The sequence below is a fragment of the Petromyzon marinus genome, chromosome 65 (genome assembly GCF_048934315.1).
Source record: "Petromyzon marinus isolate PM22_M1 ecotype Great Lakes invasive population chromosome 65, UKy_Petmar_22M1.pri1.0, whole genome shotgun sequence".
Classification (NCBI taxonomy): domain Eukaryota; kingdom Metazoa; phylum Chordata; class Hyperoartia; order Petromyzontiformes; family Petromyzontidae; genus Petromyzon; species Petromyzon marinus.
The window spans coordinates 6,374,648-6,395,744 of record NC_133731.1 but is presented as its reverse complement, the minus strand read 5'-3'; the positions used below and the strand labels follow the sequence as shown (position 1 = coordinate 6,395,744).

The 21,097-nt window shown below is 53.2% G+C and overlaps 1 protein-coding gene across 9 annotated transcripts in view; it reads right to left on the bottom strand.

The window, feature by feature from the left end:
• Positions 1-21,097, bottom strand: part of LOC116956407 (SH3 and multiple ankyrin repeat domains protein 2-like) — a 181,867-nt gene that overhangs the window by 53,087 nt on the left and 107,683 nt on the right. For 8 of the 9 annotated variants that reach the window (XM_076054306.1, XM_076054305.1, XM_076054308.1 and 5 more), the window contains 3 exons: positions 20,740-20,856; positions 20,302-20,379; positions 16,717-16,783 (listed from right to left, as the gene is read on the bottom strand). In XM_076054306.1, the coding sequence (XP_075910421.1) occupies positions 16,717-16,783; positions 20,302-20,379; positions 20,740-20,856 (262 nt within the window). Of the gene's footprint in view, positions 1-9,336; positions 14,032-16,716; positions 16,784-20,301; positions 20,380-20,739; positions 20,857-21,097 lie in introns of those variants that run through there. The other variant, XM_076054313.1, reaches the window with a different exon arrangement.

Here is a 21,097-nt window from a genome sequence, read left to right as displayed (position 1 = left end):
TTATTTTCTTTTATTTTGTTTTATTTTATCTACGTGACTTTACCGAATAAAACCAAAGAGTATTATTTTTCTACCTACGTGACTTTACCGAAAGAACCACAGAGTATGGGATTCCTGCAGTCACGAAAGCTTCAAATCAAGGAGGCATCACCATCACCGCCGCCCTCGTCGCAGCAGGGATGACTCACCACTCCGGAGCGAATAATCGTCACGGGGCGCGCGCGCGTTTCAAACCCGTACACCCGGCCTCGCTCGCTCGCTCCGTCGTACGTAAAAACATACCACGCAAAATAAAAAAATCCTCCCAATTATAACGAGCAATAATCAGACTTCATTAGCCCCCACCGCTGACAAACTCCCAATCCACCCTTTCCCTGCCACCTCCCCCTGCCTCTGCCCCGCCTGTGAATGAATCGGCAAGGCCGCCACCGAGAAAGTGAAGGCGCAGCAGTCGCTCCCTCTTGCCGAGTTGGGGAGGGGCTGCACCCGAGGGGGTTGGGTGGGTGGGGGAATAATAACAACAACAACAATTTAAGTGTATAAAGCGACCTTAAGCAATCGTTCTCACTGCGCGCTGCCTGCAATTCCAGAAATGTGGAACGACGTAGCGGCGGCAGCGGCGAGGGTTCCGCCGGATCGCCGCACAGATGACAACAATTATTTTTTGCGAGGAGCAGCCTCTGCCAGCAGAACGCGATGCCATCCGGCGCCTTCTCCAAATATTTCGTGGTACCGCAGGGAATCAGAGGAACTGCGAGGCTCTTTCTGCCCCTCCCCCACACACTCCGAGAAGGATTCTTTTATCTGCACTTCTCCGGGTGAATCGGCTTCCTCCCACGCGCGGATAATGAACACCGCGCTGATTGTCTGAAAACGTCTTCATTTCGCACGTACTTTTTTCCCCAAAAAAATGTTTTTTTCAAAGCCGCACGCGGTCTTGCTTTTTGACGATTGCGTGAAGTTGTGGTTGTTGTTTGTTGTTGTTGTTGATGATGATGACATGCAATGTTGTTAATGAAAAAAAAACAAAATCGACCGCCCGTTGCAATGGCTCGAATAGCGGGTGCGTCGCTGCTGTGGCCGTCATATCGACGAGGATTTCTAAACTGAATAAACCATTTATATATATTTTTTACCAGGTAAGGGCCCTCAATGAGCTATGTAGCTCTTTTGTCAGAAGCGACCTGGCTATCACGAATGAGAGGTCAACAAAGTGGGCTCATCATCATCGCGTGGAAATGTATAGCAGGAGTCAAATGCTCTAAATGCGTGACGTTGATTCTAAATGTTAATGGTAAATCCCGGGGAGGACCCGGAGAATAATCCACGCAACCACGGGAAGGGAGAGAGAGAGACACCAGACTCCAAATATACAGCAGCAGCAGGCGTCAGGGTCGGGATCGCACCCACGACCTCCTGTATACCAGGCGAGGTAGTTAACATCTCCTAGCCACCGTGATGATGATGAGAGACGCACACTCCAAATATACAGCAGCAGCAGCAGGCATCAGGGTCGGGATCGCACCCACGACCTCCTGTATACCAGGCGAGGTAGTTAACATCTCCTAGCCACCGTGATGATGATGAGAGACGCACACACCAAATATATAGCAGGCGTCGTGATGGAACCCACGACCTCCTGCGTACAAGGCGAGGTAGTTAACATCTCCTAGCCACCGCGGCGACCCTTTGACCCCCACATGGGTCTCCTCGCCGACGATTAGTCGGGACTTGCTCGATTAATCGAGTCACCGCACTCACGCGACGCCAAGCGAAACGCCGAGCGAGTGAATGAGCACTGGTAAGAGATAAAACGACGTGCCGCAGCCCGGTAATTAAATGGCATGGGCCCTCTAATTAAACTGCCAGCGGTTGACAGGCCAACGCACCTTTACATTGTATGCCACAGTGCATTATGGATAATAGCGTGCACTGTCGCTGTGGGTTGGTGGGGGGGGGATGGGGGGGTTAGGGGTGAGTGGAGGCGGGGGGGTGATCCAGCACTGCTAAAATCCTGGGTTCAAGCTCTGGGTTTGGGTGTCTCTCTCTCTCTAAGGGGGCTCACAATGGCCGTGTCAGATACACTAACCTAGCACTGCCAAAATCCTGGGCTCAAGCCCTGGGTCTGGGTGTCTCTCTCTCTAAGCGGGCTCACAATGGCCGTGTCAGATACACTAACCCAGCACTGCCAAAATCCTGGGTTCAAGCCCTGGGCCTGGGTGTCTCTCTCTCGGTAAGGGGGCTCACAATGGCCATGTCAAAGACACTAAACCAGCACTGATAAAATCCTGGGTTCAAGCCCTGGGCCTGGGTGTCTCTCTCTCTCTAAGGGGGCTCACAAGGGCTATGTTGGAGACACTAACCCAGCACTGCCAAAATCCTGGGTTCAAGCCCTGGGTCTGGGTGTCTCTCTCTCTCTCTAAGGGGGCTCACAATGGCCGTGTCAATTACACTAACCCAGCACTGCCAAAATCCTGGGTTGAAGCCCTGGGTCTGGGTGTCTCTCTTTCACTAAGGAGGCTCACAATGGCCATGTCAAAGACACTAAACCAGCACTGATAAAATCCTGGGTTCAAGCCCTGGGTCTGGGTGTCTCTCTCGCTAAGGGGGTTCACAATGGCCGTGTCAGATACACTAAACCAGCACTGATAAAACCCTGGGTTCAAGCCCTGTGTCTGGGTGTCTCTCTCTCGCTAAGGGGGCTCACAATGGCCATGTCAAAGACACTAAACCAGCACTGATAAAACCCTGGGTTCAGGCCCTGGGTCTGGGTGTCTCTCTCTCTCTAACGGGGCTCACAATGGCTGTGTCAGAGACACTGAGAACTGCACTGCTGATGTACTGCGTGTGAGCCCTGGGGTTAGATGCATCTCTCAGGGGGTTCAGAGTGGCCGTACAAATCACGAAGTTGTAAGCACAGTATCCATGAGTATTTTCTGCTATTCTTTTTAGGTCAGGTTTAACTTTTTTTCATACTTTAGAATTTTAAAACGATTACGTTTTAAAGGCTTCAGTTGCTCGCGCGCTAAATAATTTTGTAAGCAAGCACGTTTGTAACCTTGATCATTGAAACGACGGTAAGGTGGACGCGTCATCAATTTTGGCGGGGAGGGCTAGTTGTCCGAAACGTCGCCTTTTTTATCATCAACTTTATTCTTCCAAGGCCAGTGTCATTGACGGGCGCATTGAGGTATTTTTTTTGTTTATTTAAGACTCAGCGATGCTCTCGTCAGTAAAGCACATCATCAAAATAATGAAACCAACAACAACACAAATCATTGCTACGAACGTTGTTACGGAGGTGGCCCGGTGGCACGCGGTGATTGGTCCACTTTTGGCGGGAAAAGCTGAGGAGACTGTCGTCTAACGCGAGTGACGTCAAGCTCATGACGTCATATTTGCGGATTGGGTAAAAGCCGTCGAGGCAAATGAAGGTTTTTTTTTTAAATCAAATAAATATAGAATTTGCAAATATATAGTTAGTAACAAAAAAAAGTTATGCTTTCGTGACCAACGTGGCCAGGTTTTTTTGACAACAATAAAAAAAAGACGAGACTCGCGTCTCCCTCACATTTATTTTAAAAAAAAAACAATGAAATAAAAGTTATTTTTGATGAAAAATCAGAATAGGCGTTTATTGACCCTTTCTGGCAATGAAACAGGTGTTGAGCGATGGTCAAACACCAAATCAAGGAATCACGTTTACTGCATTCACCACCTTTGCCAGTATCACAATATAAGAAGAGGTTTAACCCTTGCTGGCAATACAACAGCTGTGTTCAGATGCTTAAAACGCCAAACTGAAACCTTTTTGCAAGGAATCGTGGTGCTGCATTAACCACACACGGCACTTGCGGTGAACATGCAAACACACATGGCTCTGATAATAATAATAATAATCTGTGGGCATTGTCTTTGACGCCGATTGGCCTTACAGCAGAGACAGCAGCAAGCTTCTTTAGGGCCCGGTCTCACCAGCAGTGTCAGACCAGCGAGCAGTACCAGGGCAATGCACTCGGAACATTTATAGCTCGGGGTGAGCAGCTACAACATGGGACCTTTTTCTTTTGCCAGCATCAAAGTATGAAAAAACAAGGAGATGTTTTACGCTTTCTGGCAGTAAAACAGTTGTTATGTTTAAATGTTCAAACACCAAATAGATTAAACCTTCTTTAGGGCCTAGTCTCACCACCAGTGTCAGACCAGAGAACAAAGCCAAAAAGGCGTATGGGGGGGGGGTCAATGCAGACTTTTGACTCCTTGCAAAAGGTTTCTATTTGGTGTGGGAAAATATTAACACAACTCCTGATTTATTGCCAGAAAGGGGTAATAACCCCCCATTCTAAAAAAAAAAAATTTCACCACAGCCAATCAGCCCCGCGGCCTTCTGGGAGGGCGCGAATCCAGCGGCGTTGAGTCGGCACAAGCCTGGAGGGAGAGCTGGATGGAGTTTAAAAGAACTCGCGACCAAACACCTGGCTGGGAGAGACCCAACGCAGAAGATCTCCACCACCCCCCCCCCCCCCTCCTGGGGTTTGATCTCCTGTGAAGCTGTTCACGGTCCACCCCCTAAAACCCGCAGCCGCTGCACTAACCATGGCAGCAGCGGCAGCCGATGCGGACGATACCCCCGGTGGACAAGTGGAAAATTCAGAAGTCTCCGGTAGTCGCGTGTGGAGACTGCGGTGGCCGTCCAGAACGGAGCGCACAACGCGTAGCGCACGCAATGCCCCGATGCACAACCACGAAAGGGGACATCGCAGCGGCGGTGGTGCATCTCACTACGTGGTTGTTACGTGTGGCTTGACCACCAGATTGTGACATTGTTAGTTGTTGTCCTGCATCTACACCAGCAGCCGTACGAAAGGAGGAAAAAGAAGAAGAAGCATCAGCAGCACAAGCAAACTCTGGACCGCTTTCCAGTTTGTAGAGCGGGTAACTTTGGTTTTGCGAGCAACGTGGACAGTTTTCCCTCGGTCAAGTGTCTAATAGCAAGCGGAAATGAGAGCAAACTCTTGACCAGCGGTTGCACTTTAGTTTCAAACGCGTTACACCGCCTGCCCTCCGCTCCTTGCCCTGACCCCAACGTGGCTCTGAGAAAGGAATTGGATGAACGTCGATATCTTAACCCACTTGTCCATTTTGCGAGGTAAATGAGTTCAATGATGACGTCACCCTGCTGCTGTTCTATTTAAGACCGGGAGCAAGTGGAGAGGGCTTTACCAGTCTGGCGAATTGCCCGATGATGCTGGATGTATTTACCAGCGAAACGTCGTACTCAAACTGTAAATGTTGTGGATTCACTCTTCAACACACCGGTGGGCTAAAGTAGTGAATTATTTGTCTTTTGTCAACGCGACACTTTTTTGCCAATTGGCCGTGTCGGGTGGTGGAGGGTTACGACACATTTATAAATAACGCGATCTAACCCAAAAACCTTTATTACGAGGTAAACCTACCTAACCTCTTCTTGGGTCTTTCGGTAAAGTCACGTAGAAGGGAAATAATAAAATCATAAAACATAATAAAATAAAATTCTCACGACGTTTCGGCCACAACACAAGTAGCCTTCCTCAGGTGAAGGAACAGAACTGTCGGGACGACAGCGCTCCAATGAACACCGCTAAGCTTGGCAGCGTCTTTTAAGCTGGGTGGGAGGAGCAGAGCGCCTTGACAAAGGAATTTACATATCAACAGAGGAATTTAGATTAACAGGATGTTAAAGTCAGACTTTAGAATTTGAATTCTAGATTTGAAGCTTTCGTGACTGCAAGGATCCATACTCTTTGGTTCTATTCGGTAAAAGTCACGTAAAAGTATAAAACAACAAAAAAAGAAACCAAAGCGTTTAGAATTTAATTTTATTATGTTTGATTTTTATTATTTTATTATTTCCCTTCTACGTGGTGGTGGTGACTTTACCGAAAGAATCAAGAAGATGAATCCCTGCAGTCACGAAAGCTTTAAATCGAAATCTAACCAACCTCTTACGGTCACCGCAAGCAACAAAAACCAACAAAAAAACATCAAACGGACGCTCAGCACGCGTGAGGCAATCTAATCCGATTTAATCAAGTCGTTTGCAATTTCATTTTCATTGTATTTTTACCCACGTGACTTTTACCGAATGAAACCAAAAGGAATGGATTCCTGCAGTCGTGACAACTTCAAATCTAGAAGTGAGGAAAATCTGTTCCACTGCTTATATCATTAGAGGTTTCCATGTGGATTAAACGTGTCAACATGCATCGTTGGTGATTCTGTATTGGCAGAATCGTACGTGATTATCCGCTAAATGATTCTCACGCACGAGAATAATTTCACACGTTTATAAATCACTTCACGTAACCCCGCAGGGAACCAAAGTACCCTCAGGTCGAGAACCACTGGTGTAGTGTATAGTGTAGTGTGTAGTGTAGTGTATAGTGTAGTGTATAGTGTAGTGTATAGTTTAGTATATAGTTTAGTGTATAGTGTAGTGTGTAGTGTATAGTGTATGGTGTAGTCTAGTGTGTAGTGTATAGTGTCGTGTATAGTGTAGTGTACAGTGTAGTGTATAGTGTTGTGTATAGTGCAGTGTACAGTGTAGTGTATAGTGTGGTGTATAGTGTGGTGTATAGTGTAGTGTGTAGTGTAGTGTATAGTGTAGTGTATTGTGTAGTGTATAGTGTAGTGTATAGTGTAGTGTAGAGTGTAGTGTATAGTGTAGTGTATAGTAGTGTATAGTGTAGTGTATAGTGTAGTGTGTAGTGGATAGTGTAGTGTATAGTAGTGTAGTGTTTAGTGTGATGTATAGTGTAGTGTATAGTGTAGTGTGTAGTGTTTAGTGTGGTGTATAGTGTAGTGTATAGTGTAGTGTATAGTGGTGTAGTGTATAGTAGTGTAGTGTATAGTGTAGTGTATAGTGTAGTGTATAGTGTAGTGTAAAGTGTAGTGTATAGTGTAGTGTATAGTGTAGTGTATAGTGTAGTGTATAGTGTAGTGTAGTGTATAGTGTAGTGTATAGTGTAGTGTATAGTAGTGTATAGTGTAGTGTATAGTGTGGTGTATAGTGTAGTCTATAGTGTAGTGTATAGTGTAGTGTATAGTAGTGTAGTGTATAGTGTAGTGTATAGTGTATAGTGTAGTGTAACTAAGTAGTGGCAGGAGCAGCTGGCGCTGGGGACGGGAAGAGGGCGGGCGGGCGGGCGGGGGAGCGAGGAGGGAGCGCTCTGACACCTTCGCTTGGCACGTGGGGACCACCAGGGTCATGCTTCAAGTAGTGGGATGTCACTGTAGCTACGGTGGACACCACACACACACAACTCCTCTCCCCCCCCCCCACCAACCATCCAAAGACAAATATCCCCCGTACAGCCTCAAGTCTGTTGGGGCAAGTGCTGTTGGCGAGCACCGATGAAAGGCAGGCATGGGCGCACGAAGGGGTGAGGGTTTGCCAGCACCACGCCCGGCCGCCTTTGTCTCCCCCAATTTTCTGAAGGTTACTACTACACACCGCACCAGGCACTCGTCTGAGGCCGAGTCCAGGATCGGTTCATAATATTCGCCACTGTTACGCACGTAAGGATGCATCCTGACGTGCATGCACGCACGCGCACACACACACACACAAACTCACATACATACACATTGCAGTAGCACACATGCCCATGCACAAAAGCAAGCATGTTGCTTATATACGCACACACGTGCGCGGACACGCACGTGCAAAAGCACGCGTGTAAGCATATACGCACAACGAAGACAAAGATCCCCCACGTAGCCTGTAACAGACTGTCGGGGCAAGTGCTGTTAGCGAGCAGCAGCAGCAGCAGCAGCACCCTATGAAGGCCGGCACGGTGGCACACGAGGGGGTGGGTGGCCAGCAACCACGGCCCGGCCGCCTTTGTCTCCCCGGTGACGATGTTTACACACCGCACCAGGCGGCACTCGGTTCAAATAATCGTCACCGGCAGTGGCCGTGAGCGGGGTTCGTGGCGTGGCGCTAACCGCATCACTACCGCCCCCCCCACCCCAAACATACACGCGCACGCACACCTCCATGAGCACGCACACGCACGCACACCTACACATGCACACGCACACACGCACACCTACGCACGCACACCTACGCACGCACACCTACGCACGCACACCTACACACGCACGCACACCTACACACGCACACCTACGCATGCACACACACGCACACCTACGCACGCACACCTACACACGCACACCTACGCACGCACACCTACGCATGCACACACACGCACACCTACACGCACACCTACGTGCGCACACCTACACACGCACACCTACGCACGCACACCTACGCATGCACACACACGCACACCTACACACGCACACCTACGTGCGCACACCTACACACGCACACCTACGCACGCACGCACACCTCCGCGCACACACGCACACTTACGCACGCACACCTATGCGCGCACGCACACCTACGCATGCATACGCACACCTACGCACGCACACGCACGCACACCTACACACGCACGCACACCTACACACGCACTCACACCTACGCGGACACACGCACGCACACCTACGCACGCATGCCTACGCGCGCGCGTGCATCACCACCGGAACACGCTCTTCGAATGCTAATAAACGAGAGGCACCGAGCCGATTGTCACGTGAGTCTCCGGAGACGTGGAACTCAGCTGCGACTCCCTCCTCCCTCCCTCTCTCCCCATCTACTCACCGCTCGCTGCACTGGCGCGCTCGGAGCAGGGCTCGGCAATGGGGGGGGGGGGGGAGGTGGGTGGGGATGTGGAAGGAGGGAGACACGGTGAGGAGATGGAGAGAGAGAGAGAAGGGGCAATTGCAAGAGGACAAGGATGTGGAGTGAGGGAATGCGAGGACAGATTACAGAGAGGGGAGAAAGAGAGAGGGAGGGAGGGAGTGAGTGAGAGGCGGTAAGGAGAGGGAGATGATGCAGAGGGATAGAAGGAAGATGATGATGAGTGCAGCAGCAGCAGCAGGAGGGATCTGGAGAGAGAGAGAGAGATGCAGCGGAGGAGAGAGCGTGAAGGTGGAGTCTAAGGTGTTCGGGAGAGATCGTGACGACGGCGATGACGGCGGTGGTGGTGCATTTGTGAGTGACAGCGAATGAGGTTGAGTGGAGGAGGAGGAGGAGGAGGAAGAGATGGAGAAGAGGTGGGTTGGGGGGGCGCAGTGGACTGAATTCCAGAATAAAATCGCTCGCAGACGACCAAACGAGACGATCGAGCGAGCGACAGAGCGAGCTTCGAAAGCAACCACCCCCCCCCGCCAACCCCTCGCCACCACCACCGCCGCAAACGCGCCGAGCGAGAGCGGGAATCGAACCTGTGCGCTTGGTGGAGCAGGGACATCCCATGGTCGTGATCCCCGACGTAGGTGGCAACCTCACTCCCAGTGCGGCCTTGGCACAGACGCACGCGCACACGCACGTACACATGCGAGCGTGCGTGCACACAGCCCCGTGCCCTCCTCCTCCTCCTCCTCCCCTCCTCCTCCTCGGGCTGCCGCCGCTGCATGCAACGAGTGCACACGCGTGTTGGCCGAATTTTTTTCCACCTCTCCCCCTCTCTCTCTCCCCCCCCCCCCCGGTTCTCGATTTAATTTCTCGAAGCCGACATGTTTACGGCTACTGTCGCCGCGTCCACGGCGACGGCGGCTGCTCGCGAGACACTTGCCCGCCGCTGCTGCTCCCTCGCTGCTCTTCGTCCGAGCGATCGGCGTTGCATTTTAATTTTTAAAAAACATTGCCATCCTCTCCCCCCCCACTCTCTCGCTCTCTCTCTCGCTTGCTCGCTCGCTCCACGAATCTTTCCCTCCAGGAGCGGCCGATTCCCCGGCTCATAGCAGTCACCCGTCGAGCCTACCCATAATCCCTCACTGCTCGGGAGGGGGGCGGTGGTGGGGGCGGGGGGGCCGGTGGCTCACCGTTACGCGGACGGACAAACGGACGGACGAGTCCACGGACACGCGAGCACGTGCGCACGTGTGCACCACCGGTGTCGTGGCGCATACGACGTAAACAAAACCAGCGCGGGCACGCCAAACACGCCCCGCACACGTGCGACCAAGCGGGCGCAAGTGTGTACGCAGCCAGGAAACTGATCAGCTCATATCAGGGGAGGGTGTGGGGGGGGTGTGGTCGGTGGGAGTGGAAAGCGAAACGCTGGGAGATGAAAAGTTGCAAAACTAGCTGTGTGTGCTGGCCTGCAGTGACGCGCCAACTGGGACATTTCTTGCCAGGCAGATTTACTCAGTGGGTGAACACCCCCCCCGAAGCGAGACCCTGCTGAAAATGAATCTCGAGCCTCGGTGAAGGAGCAGCGAGCGAGCGAGCAACCTGCAAGATCTTGGAAATCCGTCCACGAGTGATGGGTTCCGTCCATCTCGAGATTCGTCCGACCATGAAATAAATTCCGCGAGTCGGAGCAGAGGTGCGAAATTTCGAAATGACCCGAAAAACGTTCCGTTTCGGATCGACCCGCAAATGTGGCGTCGCCGGAAGTGACGTCACTCCCTTATGACGTCAGATTCCGCGCTTTTCCCGCCGCGTGGCACTGGCTGACACACCACTTGTGCATACACGAAGAAACGTAAAAAAAAAAATCCTGCGCAACATAAATGATCCGATAATCATTTTACGCCGACACGCTCGTGATTTTCTGCGGCATCGAGCCCCGACCCTACGGCAACAAACAAGAGAGCGTGGCAACGACTTGCGTCGACTTGCCACCGCCACCACCGTGGCGCCTCCTCCTCTACTCTTGGCCGTCCGCCGCATCCTCTCCTTCGCTCCTGCCACCCTTCACCACAGCAGCAGAAGCGCCACTCACACAACATCCCCCTCCTCCTCTCCTACGCCACCGGCCGGCCATGGTCACTGCCGGGTGACATTTCTCTCTGCGGCAGCCCCCCGCCGTCTGGAATGCAGCAATCATTGTTCCACTGTTCGATCCACACCGGCTTTTAAGAGACACTTAAAGGCCCCATTTCTTTCCTAAAGGCCCATATCTTTGCTAAAGGCCCTTCTCTGCCTCAAAGGCCCATCTCTTTCTACAGGCCCATCTCTTTCCTACAGACCCATCTCTTTGCTAAAAGGCCCATCTCTTTGCTAAAAGGCCCATCTCTTTGCTAAAGGCCCTTCTCTGCCCCAAAGGCCCATCTCTTTGCTAAAGGCCCTTCTCTGCCCCAAAGGCCCATCTCTTTGCTAAAAGGCCCATCTCTTTGCTAAAGGCCCTTCTCTGCCCCAAAGGCCCATCTCTTTGCTAAAGGCCCTTCTCTGCCCCAAAGGCCCATCTCTTTGCTAAAAGGCCCATCTCTTTGCTAAAAGGCCCATCTCTTTGCTAAAGGCCCTTCTCTGCCCCAAAGGCCCATCTGTTTGCTAAAGGCCCATCTCTTTGCTAAAGGCCCTTCTCTGCCCCAAAGGCCCATCTCTGCCCTACAGGCCCATCTCTTTGCTAAAGGCCCATCTCTGCCCGAAAGGTTAATCTCTTTGCTAAAGGCCCATCTCTTTGCTAAAGGCCCTTCTCTGCCCCAAAGGCCCATCTCTTTCCTAAAGGCCCCACCTCCATCGCCTGGCTTTTGAGCGACACTGAGCTTGGCTCCGCGCCACAGAATCACGGCCATTTACATCCGTGAAATATCGTGAGTGTTAAAAACTACATTACTATTATTATTACAATAACACTGGGTTAATATTGTATCAGCAGAGGTGGTGCTTGGCATATGTTCAAGGTGATTTTGTTTGACTGGGTGAGAACTCCTCATGGGTCACCAAAATGGCAAAAAGCGAAAACAAATATAAGCAATCAACGACAAAAACGAAACCAACAAACACAAAAAAGGCACAAGCAAACTCTGCAAAAACGATAGCGCCCCAAGCAACGCAAGGCCCCCCCCCCCCCCGCCTTCCTGCGAGGCATCATGAACGAAACATGAAGGAACCAAATTTCGATTTAAAGCTTTCGTGACTGCAAGGATTCATCTTCTTTGGTTCTTTCGGTAAGGTCACGTAGAATGAGAATACAATAATAAATTGATAAAATAAAATAACACAATAATATTCTCACGACGTTTCGGCCACAACACAAGCGGCCTTCATCAGGTGAAGGGACAGTCTCGTCCCTTTTATCAATTTATTATTTTATTCTCATTCTACGTGACTTTACAGAAAGAACCAAAGAAGATGAGTGAACCAAATGCCAGATCTAACTCAGATCCCTATAATTAAAAACAAGTCTCCTAATTCTATTAACACTGTCGAACATAAATGTAATTAGTCAATTAAGTTTCATTATTTTACAAAAAAATATTACGTTGCTTGTCCATGGTATACAGAATCAGGATCTTAATTTGTCCTGGAGGAATCCGATGAGCTATGAAGCTCATTTTCACAGACGTTCAGTAGGGGCGGGTCAGAAAGTTACAACAATAATTCAAAACAATAGCAGTACAAAGTAAATCATGACAAAAAAAATTATATTACCAGGTAAAGCCCCACAGCGCCCACTGGGCTATTAGATTCTTTTTCAGAAGCGACCTGGCTACAAATGATAGCCCAACGAAGTGGCTTATCGCATGGATATTTATAACAGCCATTTGACACGCACAAAGGTAATGTATTCCGAGGGCCCACAGTGAGCCAACACCACCGCTGTGTGCATGAGAACCAGACAAACGAAATCATCCGGTGATGCTGCTGCATTGGCAATGCACGAACGTATGTTGAACTTCGTTCGCACCGTACGTAGCCAACCGTGCTAATCGGAGGTGCGGGGGAATGACAACAAACTACGGGTCTCTGTGTGAGTCTATGGGTCTCTGTGCAAGTCTATGCGTCTCTGTGTGAGTGCATGGGTCTCTGTGTGAGTCTAAGGGTCTCTGTGCGAGTCTATGGGTCTCTGTGTGAGTCTATGGGTCTCTGTGCGAGTCTATGGGTCTCTGTGCGAGTCTATGGGTCTCTGTGTGAGTCTATGGGTCTCTGTGTGAGTCTCTGTGTCTCTGTGTGAGTCTATGGGTCTCTGTGTGAGTCTATGGGTTTCTGTGCGAGTCTATGGGTCTCTCTGTGAGTCTATGAGTCTCTGTGTGAGTCTATGGGTCTCTGTGTGAGTCTATGGGTCTCTGTGTGAGTCTATGGGTCTCTGTGTGAGTCTATGGGTCTCTGTGTGAGTCTATGGGTCTCTGTGTGAGTCTACGTATGTATGTTAAACTTCTTTCACACCGTACGTAGCCAACCGTGCTAATCTGAGGTGCGGGGGGGGGGGGAGGAGGGACGACAAACTAAACGCAAAAATAAGTTATGAAGAAATGAGTTTTGTCAATCTTGAAGATGTTTTAAAAGTGCACAGCTCCCGGTCGCTTCCTCATATCGCACGGAAGAGCAATGGTGCACAAGCACAATAAGCGACAACAACAACTCAACAACTCAACAAAATCGTCGCTAATTACAACACCGCGTGTGTGGCGTTGTCAGCCCCTCTTCTTCACGCCATCAGCGTCACGCCAGAGCTCGGACAATGCAGGGGGATTACGAAGCCCCTCCCCCACCCCCCCCCGGGCAGGCGTGACGTCGCACACTTGCGTACGACGGCACGGTCAATTACCACATCGTGCGAATGACGCGCGGAAATCCACTCAAAGCTGCGGAAAATGTCCTTAAAATTTGGAAACCCCAAGTGTTGGAATCCTAAACCGTCATCCCAAAGACAAAGATCCCACCCCGTGTAGCCTTTATAGACTTTCGGGGCAAGTGCCCGGCACACGAGGGGGTGGGGTGGCCAGCACCACGCCCGGCCGCCTTTGTCGCCCCCAGTGGCGACGTTTACTACACACCGCGCCGGGTACTCATTTTAGGCTGCGTCGACCTAGGGGAGGCCCAGGACCGGTTCAGATAATCGTCACCGATATTGGCCCGTGAGCGGGAATCGAACTCGGGTCGCCGGGTTCGCAGCGCCGACCGCTGCTACACTACCGCTCCCCCACTATACCCATCCCTACCGCGCGCACACACACACACACATATATATGTAGATGTACCCACGAATACAAGCACCCCCCTCCCCACCCCTCCCTGATGGGATTCATTAATAAAATGCTCGTTGCGTTGGATTGGTGCCACAAGCGCAAATTGTTCCCCGTGGACCCGCACGGAGTTGCGGCCGTAGGTGCCGTTCGCGAGCACCACCCCCCCCCTCACCCCACCGCCCACCCTAGTAAAGGTTGGCACGATGTCAAATTCATCGCCGAGACAATGTCCAAAGTCACGATGTTGGCGGATTTCTATTGCTGCGCCCGATGCTCCCCCCTGACTTTGTGACTTTTTCTGTCACGTCGGTTTTTTTTGCTGCCGCCGCCGCCGCTTCCGCTTTGCGGTAACGTCCAGCGGCAAAAAAAACTATGCATATAAAGATTTTGCCGAAAAGCTCTCCAACTTCAATTCGCTCGACACGCGCCCTGCCGTGGGCTCGTCTCAAATCGATAGAATACCATCACCGATATTATTCCGCTTCTTCACCCACGTAAATCCTCGCCGAGCCTCGCGACTCGTATGTGTGCGATCCCAAATTACCGGGAAGCGATTCAGAATCAGAATATTCATTCATGCTGGAGGAATCCCCGATGAGCTAGGAAGGCCTTTTTTTTTCGCAGTAGACACAGATGTTCCAAATTAGACGCGAAGTCTTCCAAAATTTGGCAAATTTTTCATTTTTTTTATTTGTTGGGACCGTAACGCCTGCACGCAGAGGCCCAAGTCTCGTGAAACGACATCACCGGATTCCTCAACGTCCACGGTCGTTACGACTGTGCTCATCCAGGACAGGCCGCGTACAACGTGCATGAACTGCAAACTCGAGCAGGCACGGCCCCCACCGAGTGAGAGCTGGCCCCCACCGAATGGTAGCTCAACGAAGCGGCTTATCATCATCACCACGCGGAAATGTACGGCGGATAAATACCGCAGACACGCCGTGACGTTGATTCTAAATGTGGAGGGAAAAAAAACCGGAGGGCACGGAGAAAAATCCGCAAGACCACGGATAGAGAGACACCGCAAATTCCTAATATATACGGGCATTAGGGTTGGGATCGAACGCACGACCTCCTGCATACCAAGCGATGTAGTTAACATCTCCGAGCCACCGTGATTATGATGATGATGAGACACGCAAACTCCAAAGACAAAGCAGGCGTCACAGGGTGAGGATCGAACCCACGACCCACTGTAAACCAGGCGAGGTAGTTAACATCTTCTAGCCACCGTGATGATGAGAGAGAGAGAGAGAGACACGCAAACTCCCAATATAAATCAGGCGTCACAGGGTCGGGATCGAACCCACGACCCACTGTATACCAGGCGAGGTAGTTAACATCTCATAGCCACCGCGGAGCCCCAAACGACGCGCAACGCCCGAATCCACAAACGGCGAGGGGGACATCGCGCGAGGGTCCGCCGCTCCGCTACTCCCGACGCGCTTCACCCGGGCTCGACCGCCTGAATGTGTCACCGTTGTTGCTCCGCATCCACACCGGCCGTCTCGACGCACACCGCAGCGTTCACCGGGGCGGCCGCCGCATTCGCACCGCGGACCTCCGCGACGCGCCAGCGCCCGGGGCCACGCCTCCTCCTCCTCTCCCGCCCCCCCCCCCACCCCGCCCCCCCCCCCCCCCCGCCCCCCACCGCCGAGAACCGCCAAACTCCCACGACGAGCTCGTTATTTTTTGTTTGTTACATTGTACATTTTTTCCGCTTCGCAACGGCGAATCGCCTCCGTCTAGCAATCTCCAGGGGAATGGGGCAGAGCCAAACGATAATCCCCAGGGGAAATGCATTTTCTGCTGCCGTGAAGCGCGTGTCCATCACGCGGTCCCCCGCTTCTGCTGACCTGGTTCTCTTTCTCGGTCTCACTCTCACGCGCGCCCTCTCCCCCGGTGATTTATCCCTCTCTTTGAAGCGCTACCCCACCTCCACCCACCCGCTCCTCCGTACGTATCTCACGGTGTATCTGGCTGTCCCCCTCCCTACATACATCTACCCCGTGACACACGTGACACACGTGACACACGTGACACACGTGACACACGTGCCTCTCCTCTCGCTTCTGTCACTGCGCACATCTCCACGCCCGCCCGCTCCCTGCTGACCTCCCTCCCCCGCTCCCTCGCCCCACCCCTCCCTCCCTCGCCCCCACCCCTCCCTCCCCCGCTCCCTCGCCCCCTCCCTCCTTTCCTACCTCCCCCCTCCCTCCCCTACTCCCTCCCTCACCCCCTTCCCTACCTCCCCCCTCCCTCCTCCTTCCCTCCCCCCTCCCCTCCTTCTCCCTCCCTCACTCCCTCTCCCTCCCTCACCCCCTCCCTCTCCCTCCCTCACCCCCTCCCTCCCTCTCCCTCCCTCACCCCCTCCCTCCCTCTCCCTCCCTCACCCCCTCGCCCCCTCTCCCTCCCTCACTCCCTCCCACTCCCTCACCCCCTCACCCCCTCCCTCCCTCACCCCCTCCCTCTCCCTCCCTCACCCCCTCCCTCCCTCAGTTGTTGTTTTCCCAAGCGGCCTCTTTCCCTTCCCACAAAACGAGACCTGAGCTCTCGAAGAAGCCGCCGCCACCGCCCGGACGACCCCGCGGCGTGGACATCGCCCCGCCGGAGCCCCTTGACGTTCCGCGTCGGCGCCTCCGCCCCCCCTCCCCCCTACTCACCACTCCCCCCCCCACTCACCCACATCGGTGTCCTTGTGGCTCCTCACCAACTCGGCGAGGTCAAAGTTCCCGGCCACGATCGCCACCTGCGAGACCACGCGCACGACAGGACGACAGAGGCACTGACACACGAGCACGCCTGCGTAGATCCCCCGTGCGGCCTGTAACAGGCTGTCGGGGCGAGCGCTGTCAGCGAGTGGCAGCGCCTACGAAGGCCGGCATCGGCGCACGAGGGGGCGGGCGGCCAGCACCACGCCCGGCCGCCTTTGTCTCACCCCCAGTGGCGATGTTTACTGCACACCGCACCGGGTACTCGTTTGAGGCCGAGTCGACCTAGGGGAGGCCCAAGATCCGGTTAAGATAATCGTCACCGGTGTTGACCGCGAGCGGGAGTCGAACCCGGGTCGCCGGGTTCGTAGCGCAGCGCTGACCGCCATTGCCCCCGTCGAGATGTTAACTACCTCGCCTGCTACGCAGGAGGTTCGTGGGTTCGATCCCGATCCCGACGCCTGACCGCACGTTCTCCCCGTTGGCCGCGTAGATTTTTCCCCGGGTCCTCCGGGTTTTCCCCCTCCGCATTTAGAACGGACGTTGCTTCGTGGAGTGTTCGGCTGCCGGCGATGAATGTCCACGCGGCGATGATGGCGAGCCCGCTACGCCGAGCGATCATTCGTGATGGGAGGGTCGCTTCTGAAGAAGAGCTACACCGCTCAGTGGGGCCTTAACTGGTCAAACAGAAGTAGTCTGTGAGTTCAGTTTCATCTTGATTTGAAGCTTTCGTGATGGCAGGAATCCACACGCTTTGGTTCTTTTGGTAAAGTCACGTGAGGTAGAAAAATAAACTAAATCACGACGTTTCGGGCGCAACACAAGCCGTCCGTCCATCAGGTGGGAAAGGCTGAGTCGACCCAGGGGAGTCCCACACTGGGTCCTCGTTTCAGGCTGAGTGGCCCTAGAGGAGGCCCTCACTGGGTCCTCATTTCAGGCTGAGTCGACCTAAGGGAGTCCCTCACTGGGTCCTCATTTCAGGCTGAGTCGACCTAGGGGAGTCCCTCACTGGGTCCTCGTTTCAGGCTGAGTCGACCTAGGGGAGTCCCTCACTGGGTCCTCGTTTCAGGCTGAGTCGACCTAGGGGAGTCCCTTACAAGGTCCTCATTTCAGGCTGAGTCGCCCTAGGGGAGTCTCTCACTGGGCCCTCATTTCAGGCTGAGTCGACCTAAGGGAGTCTCTCACTGGGTCCTCATTTCAGGCTGAGTCGACCTAGGGGAGTCCCTCACTGGGTCCTCATTTCAGGCTGAGTCGACCTAGGGGAGTCCCTCACTGGGTCCTCGTTTCAGGCTGAGTCGACCTAGGGGAGTCCCTTACTGGGTCCTTATTTCAGGCTGAGTCGACCTAGGGGAGTCCCTCACTGGGCCCTCGTTTGAGGCTGAGTCGACCTAGGGGAGTCCTCATTTCATAGTTCATTGACGCAGGGGAGGCCTCAATTGAGGCCTAATTGAGATCCCTCCACTGGACACTCAGGCCAGGGATCCAACCCAGGTCACTAACCACTGCGGTTCCACCACAACCCCCCCCCATGCATTGATGTCTCGGCAGAGCAAGCAAGCGACACCTTCCGGCTCCGATTGTCGATCCGCTGCCTCGCTCTCGATGAATTATTTAACATCATCCCCCACATCACACGCCCTGGCCCATGCACGCTCGCTCACTTACACACAGCAAGGCCACAAATGAAAACAAGCTGGCGAGCCCAGCCACTTCAGGGAGCCTCTGATATCACTTCACAAATATTGATATGCAGTTAATTCTGGACGGATCTACGTGCGTGCTCAACTTCGTTCACAACGTACATAGCCAAGCAGTTAAGTTTCGTTTTAAAGCTTTCGTGACTGCAGGGATTCATATTCTTTGTTCTTTCGGTAAAGTCACATAGAAGGGAAATAATAAAACAATACAAATGTAACAATACAATTCTCACTACGTTTCGACTGCAACAGAAGCAATCATCATCAGGTGTGAAAACCACAGCAAGAAAATTTCAAGAAAATTTCTTGCTGTGGCAAGAAAATTTCTTGCTGTGGTTTTCACACCTGATGATGATTGCTTGTGTTGCAATCGAAACGTCGTGAGAATTGTTTTTTTATTTCCTTTCTACGTGACTTTACCGAAAGAACCATGCATGCAAAGAGCAGTTCTAAAGAAATGAGCTTGCAATCTAGATTATTTAAAAGTGCATAGGCTCGGTGGGAGGAAGAGCGTTCCAGACGGCCGCGGGAGCGCATCTGAAAGCGCCGTGCGATGCGCGGTGGACCACCGCCTTTGTTCGACGGCTTCGCCAAAAGCCGCCGCTGCTTACGAGGATGACCACCGGAGTTTACGTGAGGAGCGGAGTTCCCGTGATCAAGGTTTGCGGATTAGATCACGCTATGAAAAGCATACAAAACAACAAAACCATTTTAACCATCGGCCTCACCCGTCGAGGCGCCAGCGATCGCAGTCGCCTCCGGCGAGTCAACCGACCGACCGACCACTTTATTTATTTCTTAAATACCTTCTCATTAAATTTTTTGTTTCATGGCTGCGCACAACGACAAAGGCGTTGGACGCTGCAGAACGTTGGGCGACAACAACAACAACAACAACAACCGCACGCGACTATTATTCGCCAGGCCGCATGTACCCGGCGCGTTCTGGTTGATGGGCGGGGGAGGAGGGGGGGTGAGGCAAGACGACCCGGGGCAAACCGATCGACTGCTTTTTGAAAGGCAACGGCCACGTTTGGCTTGGGGGCCTGAGAGATAAAAGTGAAGGACTGTGGGTGGAGAGCATTGGCGTAATGAGGTGGTCCGGTGGTGGGTGGCCGAAGGGTAGGGAGCCCAAAAGCACACTCGGTAGGCCGCCGCCGCCGCCAGAGATCAATTCACCTCGCCGTCAACCAGGCCTCGTCATGCTGGTTTAGAGGCACAGTCGACGCTCGACTTCCAACCCGTCGATTGTACGCTGCCCCCCCCCCTCCGCACCACCCTCCCCCCGCTAACCGCCCGACGCCATCTGCCGAACGCTGCTGGATAAAAACGCTGGGACCGGAAGGCTCCATCCATTAGGCCGCTGGGGCCTAGGTTCGACAATTTCTGTTCCGTCGGCGAGACAAACCCTTGGGCCTAATGATTTGTCAAACGGGCGTAGAGCGAGCGAGCGAGAGAGAGAGCGTCGTGCGTTTACCTGGAAGGCCGTACAGCCAGCGAGCCAGTGAGCGAGAAACCGAGCGGACGAGCGAGACAGACAGAGAGCGAGCGCGGACGAGCGAGACAGAGAGAGAGAGCGAGCGAGCGGACGAGCATGCGTTCACCTGGAAGGCCGTACAGTCAGCGAGCCAGTGAGCGAGAAAGCGAGCGGACGAGCGAGACAGAGCGAGCGCGGACGAGCGAGACAGACAGAGAGCGAGCGGACGAGGGAGACGGCGAGAGAGCGAGCGAGCGGACGATCGAGACGGAGCGAGCGCGGACGATCGAGACGGCGTGCGGACGAGGGAGACAGACAGCGAGAGAGCGGACGAGCGAGACGGAGAGAGAGAGAGGGAGCGAGCGGACGAGCGTGCGTTCACCTGGAAGGCCGTCTGGCTGTTGAAGTTCTTGATTTCCTTGCTTGCACCGCGATAGAGCAACACCCGGGCACAGCTCTCCTGCGCGAGCACGGACACGCGGCGAGTGAGCTGTGGCCATTCGTCGCTTCTGCATTTAGAACCGCCGTGGATTTAGAGCATCTGGCTGCCACGATAAATTCCCACGTGATACGCCACTTCGCTGGCCTATCATTTGGTAACCAGGTTGCTTCTGAAAAAAAGAACCGTATATAACTCAGGAGGCTTTACCTAGTTAAGTAAAAAAATAGTTTAGTTCAGAACCCCGCCGATGGCTGACCTCAGGGCGGCCACGAGATTCATCGTCATCATCGGGCCTTGTGCGCTCAAGTTGGTCTTACCTGGTAAAAAAAACAAACATGTATTATTCTAATAATAATTCGATAAAAAAATTAGTTTCACCTGGTTGTAGAGGGCACAGATGTGCAATGCCGTGTTGCCGGACGCATTCTGCGTGCTCATGTCGGCCCCGTAGAACAAGAGGTGCTCCAGATGTTGCACAAGCCCGTGTCTGCAGGCCTGACGGAGACAAACGGACACCGTTGGGGCGAGAGCGGCTTAGCGAGCTCCTGTTGAGGCAGGCCAACGTCGCCCGGGGGGCAGGGCGGGCGGGCGGGCAGGCGGGCGGGCCCTCACCACGAGCCGGGCCGCTTTCGTCCCCCCCGGTGGCGATGTTTACGCACCGCACCAGGCTTTTGTTTAAGGCTGAGCCGACTTGAGGGTGGGGCCCAGGAACGGTTCAAATAATCGTCACTCGGTG